General features: G+C 40.6%; 1 protein-coding gene across 1 annotated transcript; it reads left to right on the forward strand.

The window, feature by feature from the left end:
* Nucleotides 1–190: 190 nt before the first annotated feature.
* ptdss2 (phosphatidylserine synthase 2) lies at nt 191–21,188 on the forward strand. Its single transcript, XM_062390078.1, has 13 exons — nt 191–412; nt 932–1,296; nt 5,287–5,388; nt 7,061–7,143; nt 8,701–8,768; nt 9,986–10,120; nt 11,811–11,861; nt 12,778–12,891; nt 14,434–14,552; nt 15,059–15,173; nt 15,782–15,927; nt 16,787–16,972; nt 18,069–21,188. The coding sequence occupies exons 2-13, from the start codon at nt 1,064–1,066 to the stop codon at nt 18,220–18,222; spliced, it is 1,506 nt and encodes a 501-aa protein (XP_062246062.1). The 5' UTR covers nt 191–412; nt 932–1,063; the 3' UTR covers nt 18,223–21,188.
* The last annotated feature ends 258 nt before the right edge of the window (nt 21,189–21,446 follow it).

Consider the following 21,446-nt stretch of genomic DNA (forward strand, 5'->3'; position numbering starts at 1 on the left):
GATGTCTTCAGCTGTGGTAAACAACGCTGATCCGCAGCTAAATCCGCCAGATAGGTCAGCCTGTCAATTTCACAAAGCACCGGAAACACGCGGACATAGGGCTTCCGATTTATATATCTCCATTTCAAAATAAAAGCTTTAATGACGTGTGGGTGTATGATGGTGTTTAGTTTGACGGCCATAGGCCGGATATGATTTTGTTTGCACCCGTACCTTGACAGTGAGCGACGCATGTCCATGTGATGTGTCTGGAGTGAGCACACAGTTCACGGTCTCTGTTTGTGTAACTGAACCAGTTTCAACGCGACAGTCACCAGATTATTCTTTCTATCTAGCCATACAGCCAGTCTCAAGCGGATGTGCTAATGTAGCGTTAGCATCTCCTCAACGCAGTCATCCATATATTCAGCTGGTGAGTAATGCTAAGATTCGATCTAACGGCATTGTCTAACTAACACGTGAACTGTTAGAATGACGCCTGAGGTAACAATGATGGGTTTACACCGGCTACTTGCTAACAGGACTGTCAGTGAACTTAGCCTTCTTATCCTGGTTAGTTAGCCTGCTACAGATAGCTAGCTAGATAGTTAGCCAAGTTAATTAAAGGGAAGCTTCAGTCGTCGCTGCAGAGACAGTGCGGTTTGTTTAGCAGCAGATACTCATTAACGTAACACTAGTACAGTAGCTCTGTTACACAGTGGTTAGCATTGTTGCTACCTGACAGTGTTGAGCTCTTTAAGTGTAAATGTGTCTGTCTGCGTTGTGTTACACTGTTGTGTGACACTGTTGTGTTACACGGTTGTGTTACACTGATGTTCCTAGTGCTGCTGAGTGGTGTTCAACCTCTCACCCAACAGCAGGACGTGATTTTCAAGCGGCTCCCTCCGCCCTCGTCCCCTTTTAACGATCTCTTCCCCCCGACCACCCACAGGATGCTGACAGTCACCTGGGTGGGGCTGACGCGGATGACGGTGCACGGGAGCGGAGCTCAGCGATACAAACCTATCCCGCTCAGGATTATTGTAAAGCAGCCAGGGGCGGTCGGTCCGTCCGAAGCCAAGCCATGACCAAGCCCGAGTCGAGGAGAAGCGGCGCGGCTGCGATCAACGCCGCAGCGAAGTGCGCCACGGCCGCATCCGCTGCCGAGCAGGTCAATAACGGCGCGGCTCAGCCGGGCTGTCCGGGTCAGAGCGCCCCGATCAAAGCCAAGGTGATGAAGCAGAGCTCAAGGGAGAGCCTCTACCGGTGGAACACCGAGTGCGAGGTGTACGACGACGGGACCAACACCTTCTTCTGGTGAGTGCTGGCTGACAGTGACAACAATGCAAATGTCAGAATGAATGTTGTATCATCCTAAGAGAAGGTGGTGTTGCAGCAGCACATACACAAAATCAGTTCAAATCGGGAGAAGCTGCTGCAGGAAGACGCATGTGTCTGGTGACAGCAAGGTGGGTTTCAGGTTTCAAGGTGAACTGAAAGACAGGCCCATGACACCTCCATTAATCACACTGACGCTTTGATCCATCCAGTTCTTTAAGATCCACAGAAGAGGCCTGAGGACAAGCTGACATACAGTTTGGTGATCAAATGCAAAAATACCGGAGGGTCACACTGCACAGTCAGAGCTTGTTGCTGACACGAGAATAGTTAATATCCCAGCATGCTCTGCAGAAAGAGGTCAATGACAGACTGGAAGTAAAGACAGCCATCCATGCAGCCCGTTGATATTTGCTTTCACTGTCCATGCGGTAAACTGGACGAGTGAGTTATGCATGCACCCACAAGAGACAGAGGTCGTTGGCATGTGCAGGATGCTGGTGTATTTATATGAGCGCATGAGGCCAGTCTGGAAAAGTGACCTTCTCTCCTGCAGCTTTTGTTAAAGTTCAGTTACCGTGGCCTTTCAACCTGTTACTCCAGGAATTTTTAAGCCTGATTAAAGTGTGAGTGTGTGAGTGTGCGTGTCCCAGCTCCTCTTTGCGCTTAAAGCAGGGGGCATTAAAAAAATCTGCTAAGCTATATCTTTGGCAGCAGAACATCTCTATCAATGGGTGTTTTTTTTGTTGTTCTTGTCCAAGGTGTACAATTCCTAATAACAGCAGCACAAACTACATCGGACTTAGGGACCATATAGCTGAATAAACACCTCACTAAACCAGTCCTAACAGATGAAACGATTATACTCTGAATGGAGGTAGGATCTATCATGGGTTTCTGACATTAGACAGTATTCATTCCAGCTAGTTGCACCTGATAACCTGACAAATCCCATGATGCGATATGAAGATGCTGTATCGAAATGTCATAGTTTTGACCATCTGCTGAGTCAATGTGATGAGCAGCTCTACGTAATGCTGCTTGTGATGCAGATTGTTACGGTGAAGGAATGTGGTCTCGCAGGTTTTTGTTGGCTCTCCCACTGTGGATATAATATAGGTCTAATAATGGAGAATGGCTTTGTGGACAGTGAGTCATATGGCACTAAAGATCTGTGAATGCAGGCACAATAACATTGGAATCAAGAAGCTAAACAATAGTGGTTATGCACAGTATCTTAGTCTTTTCTGACAGAAGTCACAATATTTCTTTTCAAAAAGTGAATTCAACTCAAATTATATCATAATTACAGTGAATAAAGTGGCTGTTAATCAAATCATTGACTAGAAAAATTTGGTTGCTTGTTGTGGATTTCTCAGAAACAAAGTGGCTGGATGTGGGAGATGTGTTAGAGTTTAACAGCTTGCCCTGGTTGTCAAGGAGAGTAACCATGTGGCATAATGCAATATGCTTTGTATGAAAAAACACTGGAAGTTTAAAAATAAAATAACAGACTGTCCCTTTTGGTTTTGCTGTATTCTTTGTGTAGTCAGTGCTATTTACATAACAATCTAGTGCAAATACATTTTTGGCTTGTTTGAAAGATTTATGGGGCATGAAAAATAGGCTAAGGGGCCGTTTCCCAGATGCCTCTGCTCCCTATTCTTCTGTCTCTTACCTTACCATTCTTTGAATTAGCTGGTTATTTTCTAACTTTGTTAACACCCAATCCTTGTTGTGTTTAATCAATTATGAATGTGCAGCATAAGTTACCACAGTGATGTGCCCTGGTAAAAAGCAATCAACAATCTTGACGTTCATCAGCTAACCATGAATCTTACCTGCACTACAGGTCAAGCATAAGGGCTTTATTACACAGTGAGAACCAAACAGGGGCAACATCATTGGTTTGATTTCTTTCCGACATGCCCCCCTTTTAAAGCCTCTGTATCTCTGAAACTAAAACAGATACCAACTGAATATGTTGCACACCAGTGGCTGGACATTTACATAAAATTATACACAATGACAAGCTGGTTGGTCAGGACTTTTTCCCCTAAAAAAACAGTTTCAGCCTCACTGTCAACCTCAGGACAACATCAGGATATTTCTCCATACACAGACTATACTCAGCAGCAGCTTATTTTAACTGTATGTTCTATCTTACTCTTAGTGGCAAGTTTTAGTCTAAGCATAGCCCGCCTCTCAGTTGCACAAGGGTGGTCTTTCCACTGTGTCTGTCATTCCCAGTGATGTTCTTTGGTTGCTAGGCAATAGCCAAGCCAGGTTCTCCCTCTTATAACACCTGGTCTGCCATCTCCATGACAAGGACTGAGCCAAGGTTAAGGGTGTGACGGAAGTGATCAAAATACAAAAGAAGCTTCTTAAACCATACAAACATGCCTTCAATTCCTCTGTCCCATTGGCCTCTATCGCTATCCCAAAACTTTATTAAACACATAAAGGAGCCACACTGCTGCCTCAGGTCACATTTTCTTTAATTTCCTATAATGATGGCAAACACGGCTCAGTGTTGCTGAAACAACTCCAGGCTGCTCTGTCAATCTCTGAAAGGATTGCTTTTTCCGGCACACATCACTGAGCAAGCTCTGGGACCTTTTTTTAATATGTTGGTGTATTGCTTTGCTAGTTAAAAGTGTTTAAAGGAACAAACTACACTTACAGTGTTAATTCAGAGAACTTACATGAATAGTTGTTCTGCCTCCGGGGAGCAAAACAACATTCAGACGTGCTGAACGACACACAGCCACTGCACACCATGTTGTCTGCTGCTGCGACATGCCCCCAAATGTTGGCACGTTCATGGCCACCTGTTTGATATAAGTCTTATATTCTCTTCCCATTTAGTTCTATTCTGGTCTCTTCGTACGTATGAGGAAATATCTGATCCGGAGTCTGATGAAAATATCTGTATCACTAATATTATTTACGCTCTTGGTTCATCCAAGACATATCAGATTTGGCACATGTCTGTCAAAAATCACCAATATATTAGAGGACAGAAAGATGTGTTGCATTCTTACCTCAACCAAGAAAGTTATGATTTCACCCCTGTCCATTTGTTTGCTGGTGGATTAATCTGTTTATTTAGCAGGAGTACACAAAAACCACTGAACTGATTTCAGAAATCAGTTCAGAAATCAGTTTTGAACTGATTTCAGAAATCAGTTCAGAGGGGTTGAGCATGACCCCAGGAAGAAGCTATTACATTTCAGGGTTGATCCAGGACTTTTAGCATTATTTTTTGCCTGTCTGTTTACTTCACACTTAACTTGCTCACCACACCGTTTGATGTCTGTCAGTGTTGAGACTAAGTTGATGGGGAATTTGAATTTAAATAAATACTGTTCTCTGTGTTTCATTTGTACATCCTGAACAATAATGACTACTGGCCATCCAGCCATCTAGCTTCTAAAGTATTGTATTGAAACCTTGCACTGACTGAGTGAATACTTGTTTTTAATTCCAGTGGCCATACACAGCCTTACATGAGATCAGTCCACAATCAGACAGGTTCACCACACAGACAATACAATTGAAAGCTGTTTTGAATATCTAATTCCTAACTTGTTGAACTTGTTTATAAAATGCCTATCTCATTGTGTTTATTTGTTTTGGTTGTTGCACAACGTTTTGCTACTATTTTCAGCAGAACTAACCCACTTTCCCCAAAACACTTTGAATTTGCTCTGTTTACCTAAAGATTTTTCAGCCCCAAGCAGGATGTCTGAATCTCTCTTGGGACACTTTGTTTAGTTATCTCCTGTTATGCATCAATACTGTCTGATCCACAAAAGTATTTTTCAATGTAAAACATATTAATGTGGATGTTGCAGACAGAGTAACGGTGAATTAATCCTGCTAAACATTCTCCCTCTGTAGTTTCAGTTTTTTTTTTTCTTATTTTATAATATATTTATAACCCCCTCTCTGTTTTCCTCTCTGCAGGCGAGCCCATACTGTCACAGTACTGTTCATTCTGACTTGTGCTTTGGTCTACGTCACGCTGTTGGAAGAAACCCCTCAGGACACGGCCTATAACACCAAAAGGTCAGTAGGCTGTTTTCATCATTTCCTCTGTGTCCCTGCAGGACCCTGATGGCTGCCTAAAAAAAGGTCCACTCAATCCAGTCTGGCCTTTTGATCGTACTCAAGTTTGATAAAATAGTTTGTGCAGAAATTAAGCTTGAGAGAAAATTTGTTTAGCTCGTAAGGAGCATTTATAATATTTGTCTCTTTTTGTCTCTTATTCTCTCTCTGTCTATATTTGCCTATAGGGTCACATAACTAAACCATCCAATAATAACATAATTTAGCATAAAAGTACATGGATGAGATCCAGATTCATCAAAACTGGCTCATTTTCATATTCAGTAGTATTCAAGACCTCATGCCACTCGAACGTTCTCAACTTGGGAGCGAGGTCTGAGTATCTTCAACAGAGATAAACAGGAAGTTTGGTACAGTAACGTTGACTATTGTGTAGAAGAGGAAGCTGAGTTGGGGGCTAGTGACTGGAGGAGGGAAATTATGAGTACAAGCATCCAAAATTAGTTTTCTCTGTAAGCTGGCTGGCTCACCTTGAGAGACACAGTTAGGAGCTCAGACATCTGTGAGACGTCCGATTAGAGCTGCCACTCCTTCGTGTGGCGAGGAGCCAGTTGAGAAGGTGCAGGTTCTATAAGCTCCTTTCTGTTGCCACAGACCAGGCTCAGATGTGTGGAGATGTACACAAAGGAAATTCCACCTTTTATTTAATGGATCATATTAACCAACGATATGTTCAAAAGTCCCTTTAATCATTTTGAGCTGCTTGGATGTTTAACTAGTGGCATTGATAGGACACTGGAATCACGAGAAGGCTGTACACATGATGATGTGTGTTGTGGGAATGTGCTTAACAGGATTTGCTGCAGTCAGCGCAGTCAGGCTTGTTGGGATAAAGACCCTAGAGCTTCTTCCTGGCAGCAACAGACACACGCACACACTCACTGTCCGAATCTCTGTCACATTCTCATTCACACATCGTCATCTTCACTCATCCTCTCTCACATATTGTGAAACATTGTTGGTCTAATACCACGCGGTCACTCCTTCCCACACATTTAACCCCACTTCAAAATCAAAAACTCTTACTTTCTACCCACTCACATTTGTACAGTCAATCATCCAATCACAGACTCTCCTGCTGCGACACGAAGTTCAGAGAAGTGTCCTCATGGTAAAATCCAGAAAATTGCCTACTCATGAAGTAGGAAGTTCTCTGCACAGACGCAATCAAAAACAGCCTATTAGCTTTATTTGTGTGTAGCAGTGGCAGTGCCCACATAACTAGTTATCAATACTCAGTCGGATACGGCAGTTACAAAGAGAAAGTGTCCGATCCATGCAGAAAGTTATCACATGACATGAGGACAGTTTTCCAACAAGGATGATGAGGATTTGGTGTGACAGTAAAACCATTTGGATGTTTTGAGGGTCCTCCATCAACACACAGACAGGTCAGTGTGTTGGAGAGAGACAGTGCAGAAAACTGTTTACTTTACACTGAAGCAACAGCTTAACATTTCTCAAAGATCGTTCATGTAATTGTGAGAATAGATCGTCACACTTGGGTAATTAAACACTACACAAAACTTCCAGTGCAGCATCAAAATCTAATGCTGGAGATCTCAACTTACATTACCTTTACATTTCTGTGTTTCTTATTGTTCTCCTTTAGGGGGATTATAGCCAGCATTCTTGTGTTCCTCTGTTTTGGAGTGACACAGGCCAAAGATGGACCCTTCACCAGACCACATCCAGGTAGGATGGTTACATTTATCACATTCATTTAATGGACTGACTTGTCTAGTATGTCAACCTAGGCTGCTCAACCCTAACCCCAGTGTATTATGATCTTTGCCACTGATCTCAGTAAAAGCACTTTTCTCCATATATCTTGGGGACCTTGTTTCATTTCATACCCATCTCTCTCCTATATTGTATATTGTTTCTCTGTATATTTTCAGCTGGTTAATAAAGGTTAAAATGCCAAACACACACTAAAGAAAAGTTAAGCGTTTGTCAATGAATTACACATGAATAACTGAATCATGTTACAGAGCTGTTTCAGTAATCTTTGAATCACATGCACTTGTTTGACCTGGGTAAGTGAGGAGGCTGAAATGCATCTATTAACAGCTTTGCTAACCTGTGGCTGTAGCCGCTGTGTTGCTCAAAAGTCTCATGTTATTGTCTGATATGATATTTAAGTCCTGTGAGTGCTGGGAATCGAGGTTAATGTAGTAAACAAAGTAAAGGAGATGTCTGTGTAGATGAAACATTGAGTTGAGAGTAGGTGATGTATTTTACATGGTTTGCATTACATAAGAGCAGAGACGTCCCGGTTATGGTAACTGAATAGTAATAGCACATTCTGATGTAGGTGATATTTACAAGTAAGGTGCACGTAAGAACAGCAACAATGATGCTTAATTTAAGTTTATTAAAGCTTCTGTTTTTCGTTTTGCCATAGATATGATTTGTAAGAGCCATGTCAATGTAATACAAAACAGTTTGCATGAAGATTGAATGATGTAGGTGTTTGAGTTTATTTGTTGTTGCTCTTGTTTGTTGGTTTTGACATCACCACGGGTATATATTTATTTGTACAATTGTTTTCAAGACTTCATCAATCCACCGCCCCAATCTGCTACACACAATGAATGGATGCTTATATTTAAACAATTCATTTCTTAAAGTCATTTTTTATTTAAGTTTAACCAGATCACATAACACCCTACTTACTCCAAAGGGGAAAGCAGGGAGTAAGGAAGATAACAGAGTGTGGAGGACAGTCACGCATTGAGTCAGGCGCTTAATATTGTCGGTCGTTGTTGACGTGAGGTGGAACACAAGAATTTGTGCCGCCGTTGTTGGTTAACTTGTAGCTTCTCGAACCCTCCTTTTGTGGAGAGGAGTTTCAGTATTTTTTAATTAGGAGTGTAGTGAGTGAGTGTGGCAGACACCCTGACCTGTTGAACCAGCAGAGTAGGTTCAGTTGTTGCCGTTCACGTTGTTGCAGTTGTGCTGAAGTACCACACGTTTGTACACTTGAATTTAAAAAGGTTCATTTTATGTGTAGGATATTGGTTCATTACTCTACTAAATATTAAAATGATGACATCTCAGAATGATGCTTCGGCCTCATTTCAGACGGGTACATATTCACTTTACAGAGGGACTAAAACCGATGTCATACCCAGTCCCAGATGTACTTTGGTTTCTTTTTATCTCTTTTTTGAAATGACACAGCAAATGTCCAGTATAAGTTGTTTCTACAGTTTCTCCCACCCTCTCACTCTTACTCTCTCAATGCAGCTTACTGGCGTTTCTGGCTCTGTGTCACGGTCGTCTACGAGCTCTTCCTCATCTTCATCCTATTCCAGGTGGGTCCACTGATGGTGGTGATGCCATGACTGACTGAAACACTCGCATGTAAACATTCAGAGGGGCATGCATACATGAAAACACATTTAATTGGGATTGAGTGTAATTTGTTTTTGACCTTTTTTTTTTTTGTATTTGTATACTAGTTTCTGTATTTGTTACTCAGTTTTTTTGTCACGTCTTTATTTATCTGCCAAGAGACAACAGTTGTAAACTAGAATGACACTCAATAGAATGCATACCTCAACCAAGGCCCAACATTTAAATTCACTGAATATTTGGATCTGTATCAAATTGCACACACTCATAAATATCAGTCCCCTAAACATGTCAAGACCCATGGATTATTCTGAGAAATCAAGGAAAATATTTGAAAACATTTGCCATCTCACTATGTTCAAGAAAGTGAAGGAAAAGTCCTGAACCCGCACCTTGATCCAGATCCACATCCACATCAACATGTTATGGCTTTTTTCCTGAACCATTCCACAGCCTTGCACCAGGTTCCATGGTAATCCATCCCATAGTTTTTGTGTAATCTTGCTTACAGTTAAACAAACCAACCAACAGAGGTGGAGAAGGGGGGTGAATAAATAACCTCCTTCGCAGAGGTAATCAGCATTCTTTCTACCTCTGGTAACTTTAAATCATCACAGCAAACCCATATAGCAATCAAATGCACACTTAGTACATGTCAGCGATAGGGCATGCACGTCTCTCTCAGGTGTTAAACTTGAAAATGTTGGTGATAGGGTTAGGGTTACAGCGCTTACAGACCTGTCTCTGTTTTTACATTGACCTTTTAGTTTGTTAATGTCCAGGAACCAAAGCAACACTGAGAAATGATCTGGTGAAGACCATAGAGGCATCTTAAAACCATAACACCATAACAAAGAAAATATTGTTTTTTAGCTTTAAATGATCCACTCCGTGCACTGGTGCTTTTCCTTGTGGGATCTGCTTCCTCATCAAAAACTTCACACCCAAGCTTTAATTTAAATGACTATCACTGAGTGAGACCCTAAAATACAGCAACCGTTTACAGCTAGAAAACTAAATCTCATCAGGCCTGGACACTAGCAAAAACTTTGAAGACAGTTTTCTTCAGTGAGTAATCCTTACTTTGGTCTTGTGATCTTGATTGCCTCTGTGTCTCTTTTCAGGAAGAATAAGTGCTGACACTTTCCATACTTCCCCTCTGTCTTCTGTTTTCCAGACGGTGCACGATGGAAGACAGTTCATGAAGTACATTGACCCCAAACTTGGGGTCCCCCTGCCAGAGCGTGACTATGGAGGAAACTGCCTCATATATGACCCAGGAAACACTACTGACCCCTTCCACAACATCTGGGTGAGACTATTTTTTCAATGCATTTCATTTTTACTCTATTTCATTTCTGCTGGAAGCAGACTTTATTTTGTAGCAGAAACACTCAGTATGAGGCTGCTCTCCAAGAAGTGATATTTCTGTCCTGGTGCTGTTATTTATACTATGGTCTACTTTTATCCTCAGTTATTACGAATGAGGAAATGACCCAGATCTCAAATAAAGGAATCTGTACACATTCATCTGATGTGCTGTGAAACTGACAGAATCCTCTCTTTCCCTTTTCACTTTCACTCATCAATTCACACGTTCACACTCCCTCAGATCACCATCGCTGTCTCTCTGTCTTTGTCTTTTGCTTTCCATCTCCCTTCTCTCTTGTGCATACACACACAAACACACAGTTGTGGCTGGATGCTGACTAGCACCAGAGGGTTGTGCCTATACTGCAGTTTGTAGCCCATCAGTTACAAACAGGCCTCCTTCCCCCCTGGGGAGACGGTCTGCTGCTGCTGCTGCTGCGGCTGCCGTGCGTGAGCAGGCCCTGTCTCTTCTGTCAGCACGATTTCAGCCTCTCAGAGGGGGTCAAACCACCACAGCACCAATATATTACAGCCAAGTTATGTGAAAAGCATAATTAGACATACATTTAGAATTTAGAAATAAATAATAACCAAAATGAAATTCTGAATAAAAGAACATAATAAACGAACATAATAAACTGAAATGTTCCAGATTTTGAGGAATGAAAAAAATATACAAATGTAGTTGAAGAAAAAAAATCATAGTAAGGGAGCAGTGTTAGTAAGGCCTGATAAACACAAATAATTACTATTTTCATAATCTGTGATTGACTTTACTGTTAAATATTCATTCCATTTAATGCTAGAAAATAGTGAAAGATGGGGAATCGCTTGATTTATTCAACTAATTCTACAAAAATAGATTATTACCAAAATAATACTAAATTGTTTTTTGATCAATCAAAAGACTCAACAGCTGAGATAAGACATATAAAATCTGTTACTACTTTGGAATTCCTTCTTAATTTAATTTAATTTAGTTAATTTCTGTTTAGTATTGCTTTTTTTATTGTTATTTAATCATAGTTTCAGGCTTTTTTGAAGCTCTTTGTTAGACTTTATTAAGCTAAACAAACGCTGCACAAATAAAGACGTTGCTATCGCAGTTTAACCCTTTCAAAATAAAAAGTTACCTTGATGAGGTGAGATGAGATAAGATGAGATAATCATTTATTAGTATCACAATAGTTAAATGTGCTGTGATGCTGCAGCAAAGGGACACAAAATATTCTAAAAATGAATAAGTAAACATGTAATATCACAGCAAGGAAATATACAAATTGAAATGATATATACATTGCAAGAATCTATACAGTGAAAGCAGAATATATACAGTTTAAGGGATTGCACAAAAGCCATTGCATTGCACACAGAAAGCAATGAGTTTAAACCTGAGTTTCTTGTGCAGTGCCAGAATTGGTGTGTGTGTGTGTGTGTGTTCTACCGGGAGCCGAACTGGTTGTACAGACTTACAGCTGCAGAAAGGGACAACCTGTGATACCTCTCCTTCACACACGCTGGGTGGATCAGTCAAGATGTCCTGATGATGTAATAGGTGTAAAAAAAAAAAAATGTAAAAAATGTTTACATGATGAGAACATGTTAAGCAACACGTTCGTTTGTTTCTACAGGACAAGATTGATGGCTTTGTTCCCGCTCACTTCCTGGGATGGTATATAAAGGTGAGCGTGCAGATTGCATCACACACTGAACATGACTGAGCACTAATATGCACTGACTGACTGGCTCCAACTTTCAAAACTATCTCTCCATTTGCATCATCATGAGAGGAGTTGAGCACAGGACATCAAACTCATATGTACCTTGTCTATTTGCAGCAATCAGTCCTTGACATGCTGCAAATGAAAACAACTTCTTAGTCATTAGTTACAGAAAACACATTTAATGTGGGTGATGTAAGAGTTTATTCTGTGTGATTATAGAAAACATCTTTCTATCAGTTTATGTTAATTTAATTGAGCTATAAATGACTCTTTAGGCCAATATTTTGAGTAATTTGTTTTCCGCTGTGCCTTCCTCTACTTGGCACGGTTAAGGAAAGGAAAACAACAGGAAGCCAAACTCAAACAAACATGGAGGAGAGTAAACATGACAGAACGGGATAGCTTCAAACAGAATAAGGACTCTGACCAGCCAGGACTATACAAGGAGCTTAGGCATCAGACCGTGACTTTACGATTGGCCAACATTTTAATTCTATTAAACTCATAAAAAGTGATTTAGACATGTCTTAAAAAGTTGCGAGTTTACATCAATATTTGGGAAAATTACTGCAATTTATTTACAAATAAAAGTCAGGCTTGATAATTGAAAGAGGCTCAGTTTCAGTTTATAATGAAATTACTCTGATGATAGAAATGTTTAAAAAATCGGTCCTGTAAAACGTGATCTGTATTGTCTGTTATAGACTGACAACCAATCTCTATTGTGCTGTTTTGTGAAACACCTGTCTGTTATGTTCAATCTGTCAGCGATGTCGATTTTTAGATTTGTCTATATAACTTCCTGACCTCCTCCTACTCCCCGCCATTCTCCTCCTCCTACTCACCCAACCTTCTGCTCTGTTTTCTTCTTCAGACTCTGATGATCCGGGATTGGTGGATGTGTATGATAATCAGTGTGATGTTCGAGTTCCTGGAATACAGCCTGGAGCACCAGTTACCTAACTTCTCTGAGTGCTGGTGGGACCACGTACGTACATATATTACTGATCTTCTTCTTTTCTCACATGCTGCTGTGCTCCACAGTTTTACATTACTGTCATTATCATGTCTCAAGACAAATCTAATCCTGAATCAATAGAAGTAAATGAAAGTCAGTAGATATAAAACCTGAAGCACAAGCCTGCTCGCCCACTCAACATTCCATTCTATTCCAGTAGGGGGTTACTTTGTATGTAGAGCATGTGCAGTAGACGCGTATAGTCGGCGTGGCCACAATTTTTTGGCTGCACACGGACATCCACATAGGGGTCTGTGCGTAACCTAGTCGATATGGGTGGATGACAATGTTGTTGGGGCGGCTGTGGCTGAGGGGTAGAGTGGTCGTCCTCCAACCTGAAGGTCGGCGGTTCGATCCCCAGTCTGAACCATCTGCATGCCGAAGTGTCCTTGGGCAAGATGAGGACCCTGAAAGTACAACAAAGTGCTGCAAGTAGATGCACTGTATGAATGTGTGTGTGAATGGGTGAATGTGAAACTGTAGTGTAAAGCGCTTTGAGTGGTCATCAAGACTAGAAAAGTGCTATAAAAATACAAAACCATTAACCATAACCATTTGTCACAAGGACCATAATGACCCCAGTGGACTGGTGGTGGCAGAAACTATAAATTTGCCTTTAGAGGAAGATTCCTGTAAGCCGCCATGAGAACTCACATTTATTGAAGACATGTATACAAAATGGAGTATAACTGTAAAAGTAAACATAAAAAGAAACATAATCGTATGCTCCTTGTTGACCCATAAAAGCTGTCGGAGGACTGGGGTTCAGTGAATGAGGGTTAAAATGCATAAATAAGCCAACTGGTGCCGCGAACCTGCTGTTAGTGTGAGTATGCTTGGGCAACTCTTTACAAGGAAACACTGCTGTAGCGTTACCCTTTAAGAATGGATATGTTTAATAACCCGTTACCTGATGTATTAAAGCAGTTAAATGTTTTGCCATTGAGATTTATGACAGTAATTAGATTCTCATTTGTTTTTCTGATAGTAACCTTTAATTACACAAGTGGGAAACTCTCTGCAGCCTAGTTTAAGCATCACAAATGAGAGCAAGTGTTCACAACAGAATAAGTGAGTGTAAACAGGCAATTATATGAAGTTCAGAACAAACTTATTGAGAGTCAGTGAGAAGTACGAGCAGCTACTTAAGTTGTTATACAAACAATGGATTATTTACATTAAACATGATCACAAAAGATTATGGTGGCTCAGAAGACATACACACACCATACGATGTTTTCACTCGTTTTCACAAAACTCACCAGGTTTAAGGTTTGAGGAGGAGCAGGATGTCATTAAGTCTTATAGGACGGATACAGGGTCAGCTTTACTTTCCCATAGGAAGCAGCAAAACTAAAAGGAGGGGGATGAGATTTAAGGCGGGCTCAAACTGTGCACACCCAAACAGAAAAGGTCTAATTTAACACACTAGTGTAGGGTGACCCCAGTTGTGTAAGGGCATTACTCCGCCTGTTTAACCCTTTGATAACATATGTACTTGTCTCTCTGCAGTGGATCATGGATGTTTTGGTGTGTAACGGCCTGGGAATCTACTGTGGCATGAAGACCCTGGCCTGGCTGTCAATGAAGCCCTACCAGTGGCAGGGCCTGTGGAACATTCCCACATACAAGTATGACTTTCCAAGTTTCCGCTGAGAACCACTGCCTGTGTTAACCTGAATTTAATTTCAGAACCATGCCCCGATAGAATTAAAATCAGACAAATTAGACTGTTTTTATGTAACTGCGCGGTCAGTGCCCGAGTCCAGGGTGAATTGATTAAAATTGATTGTTTTAATGCTAAGGTCACTCTCAACACACTTGCCTTGTTGCCTTGAGAGAATCTTTCAAATTTGGCACAAATCTTCTCTTAGGCTCACAGATTGAATAATTCGATTTAGTGGTCAAAGATCACGGGGACCTCATATGAGTCTGGAACAAACTGTATGTAGACTGACACTGCTCTAATTGGAAGAGGCACATAACTGAATGGGGATAATTCTAGCTTATATTTCTTCTTTTCTATTGTATGACCCATTTATAGGTTAAATGTTCACGTTCTGTTTCAGTAGTCTTAAACAGAACCTCATCTTTTATCGTTGCATATGTTTAAGTCTAACCGCTGTGTGCTTCTCAGGGGGAAGATAAAGCGCATGGCATTCCAGTTCACACCGTACAGTTGGGTGAAGTTTGAGTGGAAGCCCGCCTCCAACCTTCGACGCTGGCTCGCTGTGTTAGGAATTATATTCATGGTAAGAAATATCCTGTATTTTATTGACATGAAATGGTTATAATGTCGATAAAGAATGAGATGACTTTACCTAAATGGAAAATATGGAGAATTAAATATATTTCCTCATTCTCATACACCATATTGACACTGCTGAAGCTTTTTCACCTTAATATTCAGCCCATTGCTGACTTGCTAACTTTTCTGCATGATGGATAAATTCCAGAAGTATATAGCTCTCAAACTATAACTTGCGTATCAGGAAATTATTCGGTGATAATCGTGTTTTTTCCCTCTATCTCTTATTGAAGGGTGCTTACATTTTTGATTGTTGTATAAGAGCCCTACACAATACCTTTAGACGTGCACCGTTTATTTCTTACAGCTTTTTTGCTGAATAGATATTTTTTTTGCTGAATGTGCAATATATTAAGTTCAACTCTCAGTAATAGCTCTTTACCTACTTTAATAAGACATTTCAAAGAGAACATGATCTGCAACCAACAGCAACTGCATATATGATTAAAAAATGGTTGCCGGATGTAGAAGGTCTACAAAAAAAATGTTTAATTATATTAAATTGTAATTTCATTGCACCAAAGTTGAGATGTGTTATTTTTCTCGTCTTAGTTCCTCCTGGCAGAGCTGAACACCTTCTACCTGAAGTGTGTGTTGTGGATGCCTCCTGAACACTACCTGGTGCTGCTCCGCTTGGTCTTCTTCGTCAATGTGGGCGGCGTCGCCATGAGGGAGATCTACGACTTCATGGACGACCCGTGAGTTTTCATCCATGCACGCAGTTGACTGCTGGACAGTGCAGGGGTTAGTCGGGCTGTATATATGTTGATCACGTGTGCAAATAACTGGAACGGTGATTCATAACATGGATCAAGTATTGCATTTGGATCTTGCATTCACTCAGCAGGTGAATCTAAAGTAAAGGTAATAGAAATCAGGTTTGAGTGAAGAGTTTGACTCGTTAGTAGCTTTTTCAGGCAGAAAAGATGATCAACACTCAGTGTATTTGTGTTATTCTCACAGCAGTGACGCTGCTTTTCTATTTGGACATTCAGTATGTGCTGCAGTTCATTGTAGGTCAATGATATTTTCCAGTTCAGTGCAAACAAAGAAATCTTGCATCACTATGAGTCCCATGTTAGGTTGATGTTGGCAAGACTTCAGGTCGCCTTAAGGAGTGAGCGTATTTGTTTACCTGGCTGAAGATGTAAGCTTCTTATCAAACAAGCAGTTCGGGTATTATTGAGGAAACATTCCACTGTCACACACTGAGGCTCCATCTTTGGCATTACTTGTGGCAGAATCCAACCTAAACAGTTCATTGGAAGTCAGTGTAGTGTAAAGTCTGGGTTTCATATGGCAGTGGAGGGAAAACCGTGTGAACATGTTGTAGTTCGTTTACCATGTGGCCTCCCATCAGCTTAATATCTGTATTTTAGTGAGCTTACAGTCTAGCTTTGTAATTCTCTAAGTTTGTCCATCATTGTGGAGCTGTAGGAGTAACACTGACCTTGAGTGATACATTGATTTGAACATAATAAGCTTCCCCTTAAACAGTAACATGCTCCCTGTTATTTGATTGTTCTGTAACCACTCCTTGTGTTATTTTCCCATCAGGAAGTTCCACAAGAAGCTGGGCCAGCAGGCGTGGCTGGTGGCAGCCATCACAGTGACGGAGTTCCTCATAGTGGCCAAGTACGACCCCAAGACCATCATGCTGCCCATCCCCTTCGTAGTCACGCAGTGCTGGTTGTTAGGAATCTTCCTCATCTTCAGCTGGACTCTGTGGAGGTTTTTTATCCGGTAAGAAGTAGGCTGGGTCTAACGGTTGCGGTATTTCGGGTTATAACTTGGAAATTAAGACAAGAAATTCGTTATAAAAAAGGGTTAGGGTTAGACATTTCTCACATCCCTCCTTTCCCCTCTCTCCTCCCCTAATGGTCCTAGTCCCTCCCACTCATGCTAATAGTAATTAGATAGTATTAAGATAGGTGTTTGTCCTTTTCCACTCCCCCCTGTTTTTCCCTATTCTGATTCATAAGCCTCTTTGAGCTCCTCTTGACTCATCTGTTTTTAGACAAGAGTTTGCTTTTCACATATGACGAACGCAGCAGGAGATTATCTGGGTCAGATACGTTCACAACAACTGGAACATTTCTGAAACCTTTAGGCAAGGGCTGGCACCTGGGTAGAGCGTGCAGGACACACTAGGTTTTCAGCACATAGACACTGGCGACAGCCCTCATTACCAAAAAGCTCTAAAATCTTTGTCTTTTACATATTGTCTCCAGCTTTTCTACATGTATAGCTCCACTTTTTCATTCTGAGGTATATTGGGTAACTCAGACATTTTTGAGACATTTGGTCTGGACGGTAAAGTTCCGGAAAAAGTTCTCAGCAACTTTCTTGGACATTTGTGTTCTCACAAACAGCACATCCGGAAAATGTCAGGGAGTATCCAGACTCCAGTGCATTGCTGTAAGCCTCTTTACTGATGTTGCTCAGCCCTGGTCCTGCATGGCACTTTGCATCTCTTTGTTATGGTGAATCATATAATCTTCACTTCTTCAGATTTCCTTAACATCATTTTTTTGTCTCAGTAGCCATCAGTGAAGCATTCAGAAGACAGACCACATTTGCTGCCGATGTCAAAGTGATACACAGGAGACGTTCTCATTAAATGAAACATAGAGGAGCGGTTTGTTTTTCCTCACAGACACACACACACACTGTTCTAGTCAGTGTGTTGGGGTGGCAACTTTAAAGAATCACTTTTTAAAGACGTCCTCTGTGAAAAAAAGCAATAAAAGTGCGAGGAACAGAAAGTAACTGGTAGGAAGATTTCCTGCAGGTGATTTTTCTATTAACAGGTTGTCTATTTTCCTTTATCCTCTCCCAGGGACATCACACTTCGATACAAAGAGACCCGACTACGCAAACAGGAAGTGCCCCCTGACTGGGACCGCCCTCTAGGCAGCAGCGGCACCATCGCCCCCTCTGGGCGCAGCAAACTGAATGGCAGCGCCGAGACTGTGAGGCAGAGGAAATCCTGAAGGGGGCGGGGGGGCTGTAGTTGCTCACACAGCAGCTACTGAAGGATAAAAGGACAAGGTTTGATGGGAAAATAAATAAAATGAGTGAAGGAGAAGGGTAAGACGCATGCAGAGACACACAGATGGATGTGTACTTGCTGTGTAGACTGTTTCTGTGCCTGCGTGAAACCAGGAGTCGTTCAGATAGGTGAGGGTGGAAGGAGCTGTTTTCATTTGGTGCATCGTCTAGTAATTGTCATACTACACGGATTTACCTCATTCTATTTTTAAAGTACATGTGTGCAATCATGCACGTGACATTATTTATACATGTGAATGATGAAGAGGGGGAAACAAAAGCTTATGTAGAGTAGTGGAAGGAGGGATAGAGGTGACAGGGACTCGACCAATAACTGAAAACAGATTCCATTTCTCAGCTGCATTTTGTCTTAGAAAACAAGCGTCAAGTTCATGTCGCTGTAAATATGCTTTTGTTCTGTGTCATTCAGTGGTGCTGAGAGTAATGTCTTTTGATGTGATGACTGATCTGGATTCCATTTATCGTCCATTGCTATGCAGTGTTCAGCATCTTCAAGAGTTTGGCCACACTATTACAGAGCAGCAGTTTAAACTAAGCCTGGTCAATAACAAAACATTTCTGTAACCTTCAGTTGAATTCGCATACGTTTTTTACAGATTGTACTACTGTACTACTGTAACATACTTAAATGTTTTCATTTACTGTTCAGGTGTGTGATTCCTAGAAGCGCTGACCCTGGATGTTATTAAAACTGCTGCGGGATACTCACTCAGTCACAGGGAGGAGAGGAAATTCCTCTAAAGTTGTTCTCTCCTCTCACCCTTTGTTCTTGAAAAGAACGAGTTGTAAAAAAAAAAAAAAAAAAAAGTCAAGACGTATCATATTCTAGGTATTTAACTTCCAATACTACACATGATATATGAGATATAGTTTGGTGAGTTTTTTTGTAGATGTTTTGTTGTCCCTGTTATTTCTTTAGGGTGAATCGATTCTGAACACTAGATTGTTCTTTAGCTCTTTTTTCTTTGGTAAATGTGGTGCAGAGAAATCGGCAGCATGAACAGATCCAGGACAATCCTGCTGACAGGAAGCTGTGCTCACTGTCCTCTCTGATGTGGGCTCTCATGTAGCACAGTAATGAATCTACACCGTCAAGGTTGAGGCTTTGCTGAAACGCTGGCTCATTCGGTCACATCAGAATGTGAATTTAATATGTTTCTTTTTAATGCCAAATCTCTTTCTCCAGTTGAATTAATTCAATTTTCAAAAGAAATTAAGGTTTAATGTCGAGTTAATTTGTGTTAATGTTGGGGAAGAGAACCTATCTTGTGTGCGTGTTGGGGGGAGTTGTCATATTGCACATGCAATCAGCCAAAGCTTATATCTCATTATTTTTAAAGCCATAAAAGCAACAGAGATTCACTTGAGCTGCTCCAACTGCCGTTAAACCTCACGCAGATTCCTTTTGACTTTAAGCAAAGCCGAATTTCAAAGCCATTGGAGTGATTTGCCTCAATTAACAGTTTTATGTTCCAATCTTAACTTGACACCTGGAAACCAAACTGACAGTATGTCAGTAAGTCGGAGATCTCACCTCATTTCTGTCACACTGGGTATCTCGTGTGAGAAGCTTCTGATTTCCTTCAGTTTTAAAGTTTTAAACCTTTAGTCCATGAATCTTTCATCAACAGAAGATACATCCACAGCTATTTTGATAATCAGTTGTCATTGTTCAATTAAATATGTCAAATACTCTCTGGCAGCAGCTTATGTGCTAATGAACTGAAGAACCTCAGGTCTCAGCACCAGACAAAACAAGGGAATTGAAGACATGGCTTTTTTTCTTTTTTTTTTTTATATTTTCTGAAATTTTACAGGCCAATCAATTAGTCAATAAAATGAGAAACAGATTAATCAATCAAAATAGTAATTAGTTTGAGTAAAAAACAAACAAATCTGTGTGAGTAGCATCATCATCTCTACCATCAGACACCAGTAACTTGGCCAAAGAGAAGAAGTTCCTGCCATCATTTAAAAGAAATGATCCAGAAATGTCATTATCATACAACACAATAAGCAAACTGAAAACAACGCCTTTCGTGTTCTGATCTTGCTGAATCGCCACTGTCAACAAAACAAGCTTTAGTCTCTTAAGGTCATAGAATCCGTGGTTAACTTTGTGTGTGTGCGTGTGTACGTCATCCGTGACGATAGCCCCTAATGATCTTGTAAAGTAGACTGCTGCTGTATAAAGATAAAATCCTTTCCTTCTGAATGTAAACCAGCAGAATCTGTGGTTCAAAAGAGAGGGATTTTGAAGTCCTGACGTTTGTCACATATACAAAACTCATCTTCCTTCTCATCCAGGCTTTGGAAATACTTCAGCCTCTTTTTTGGAACACAGATGCTGTGCAAATTAAAAACCCTTAAAACCTCTAGCTGGTGTAAACCTGTGCTCGTTATTCTGTGCTGTCCCGGTTCAGTGGCTTGAGAACTTTGTAGGAGTTCAGAGAGATGGCTTTTTTCCTTCTTAAATCAAATTGATTTAGATGTGGGTCTGGGGGATTCACTGTGTTACTGTGTTCATGTCTTAGATTGACTAAAGTGCATATATTTGCACATCAGCTCTGACAACACTAAATAATGAATTCAGAGGCTGAAACGGGAACTGGCCAAAAATAATAATAAAAACAGGACCTTTTCCTTTTAGTGTTTGTGTAGTTTCACTTACGGACACATGGGGGCGGTATATGATATGTTGATTTACTGCTGGCGCTGCCCTCTGTTCTTGTCTTCATGACAATGATCAGTGGCAACTTGCAGTTAAAAGCCATTTTCAATGATGGTTTGTGTAAATGTGAAACATGTTAAAGATCATAGAAATAAAATATATGCTGCTGCACCACAATTTTATAATGTTTTCAATAAAATCAAATGAAAACCTTAATCAGGCTCAGTATGTATTTTTAACAAAACATCACAAGTTCAGAAAACAGCTTTTATTGTGGTAATATTATTGAACTATGATACTGATACTCCACTGTTGCTCTACCACTAACAGAACCCCTTAAAAAAGTCTAAAATGTGAATCTAAGGCATTAAAATCTCTTAAATAATTCAAAATATTATGTTATGTCTTCAATAGGTTTAGGTAGTTCTTACTTATGTTCACATTTGTTTAACATTACTTCTGCTGCACTTTAAA

This window comes from Platichthys flesus, chromosome 6 (assembly GCF_949316205.1).
Source record: "Platichthys flesus chromosome 6, fPlaFle2.1, whole genome shotgun sequence".
In the NCBI taxonomy this organism is placed as follows: Eukaryota; Metazoa; Chordata; class Actinopteri; order Pleuronectiformes; family Pleuronectidae; genus Platichthys; species Platichthys flesus.

Coding starts and splice junctions, on each gene's coding strand:
- ptdss2 (XM_062390078.1), top strand. CDS start 1,064: ATGACCAAGCCCGAGTCGAGGAGAAGCGGCGCGGCTGCGATCAACGCC. Junction 14,553..15,058: donor TGGAACATTCCCACATACAA/GTATGACTTTCC, acceptor TGTGCTTCTCAG/GGGGAAGATAAAGCGCATGG. Junction 16,973..18,068: donor CTGTGGAGGTTTTTTATCCG/GTAAGAAGTAGG, acceptor ATCCTCTCCCAG/GGACATCACACTTCGATACA.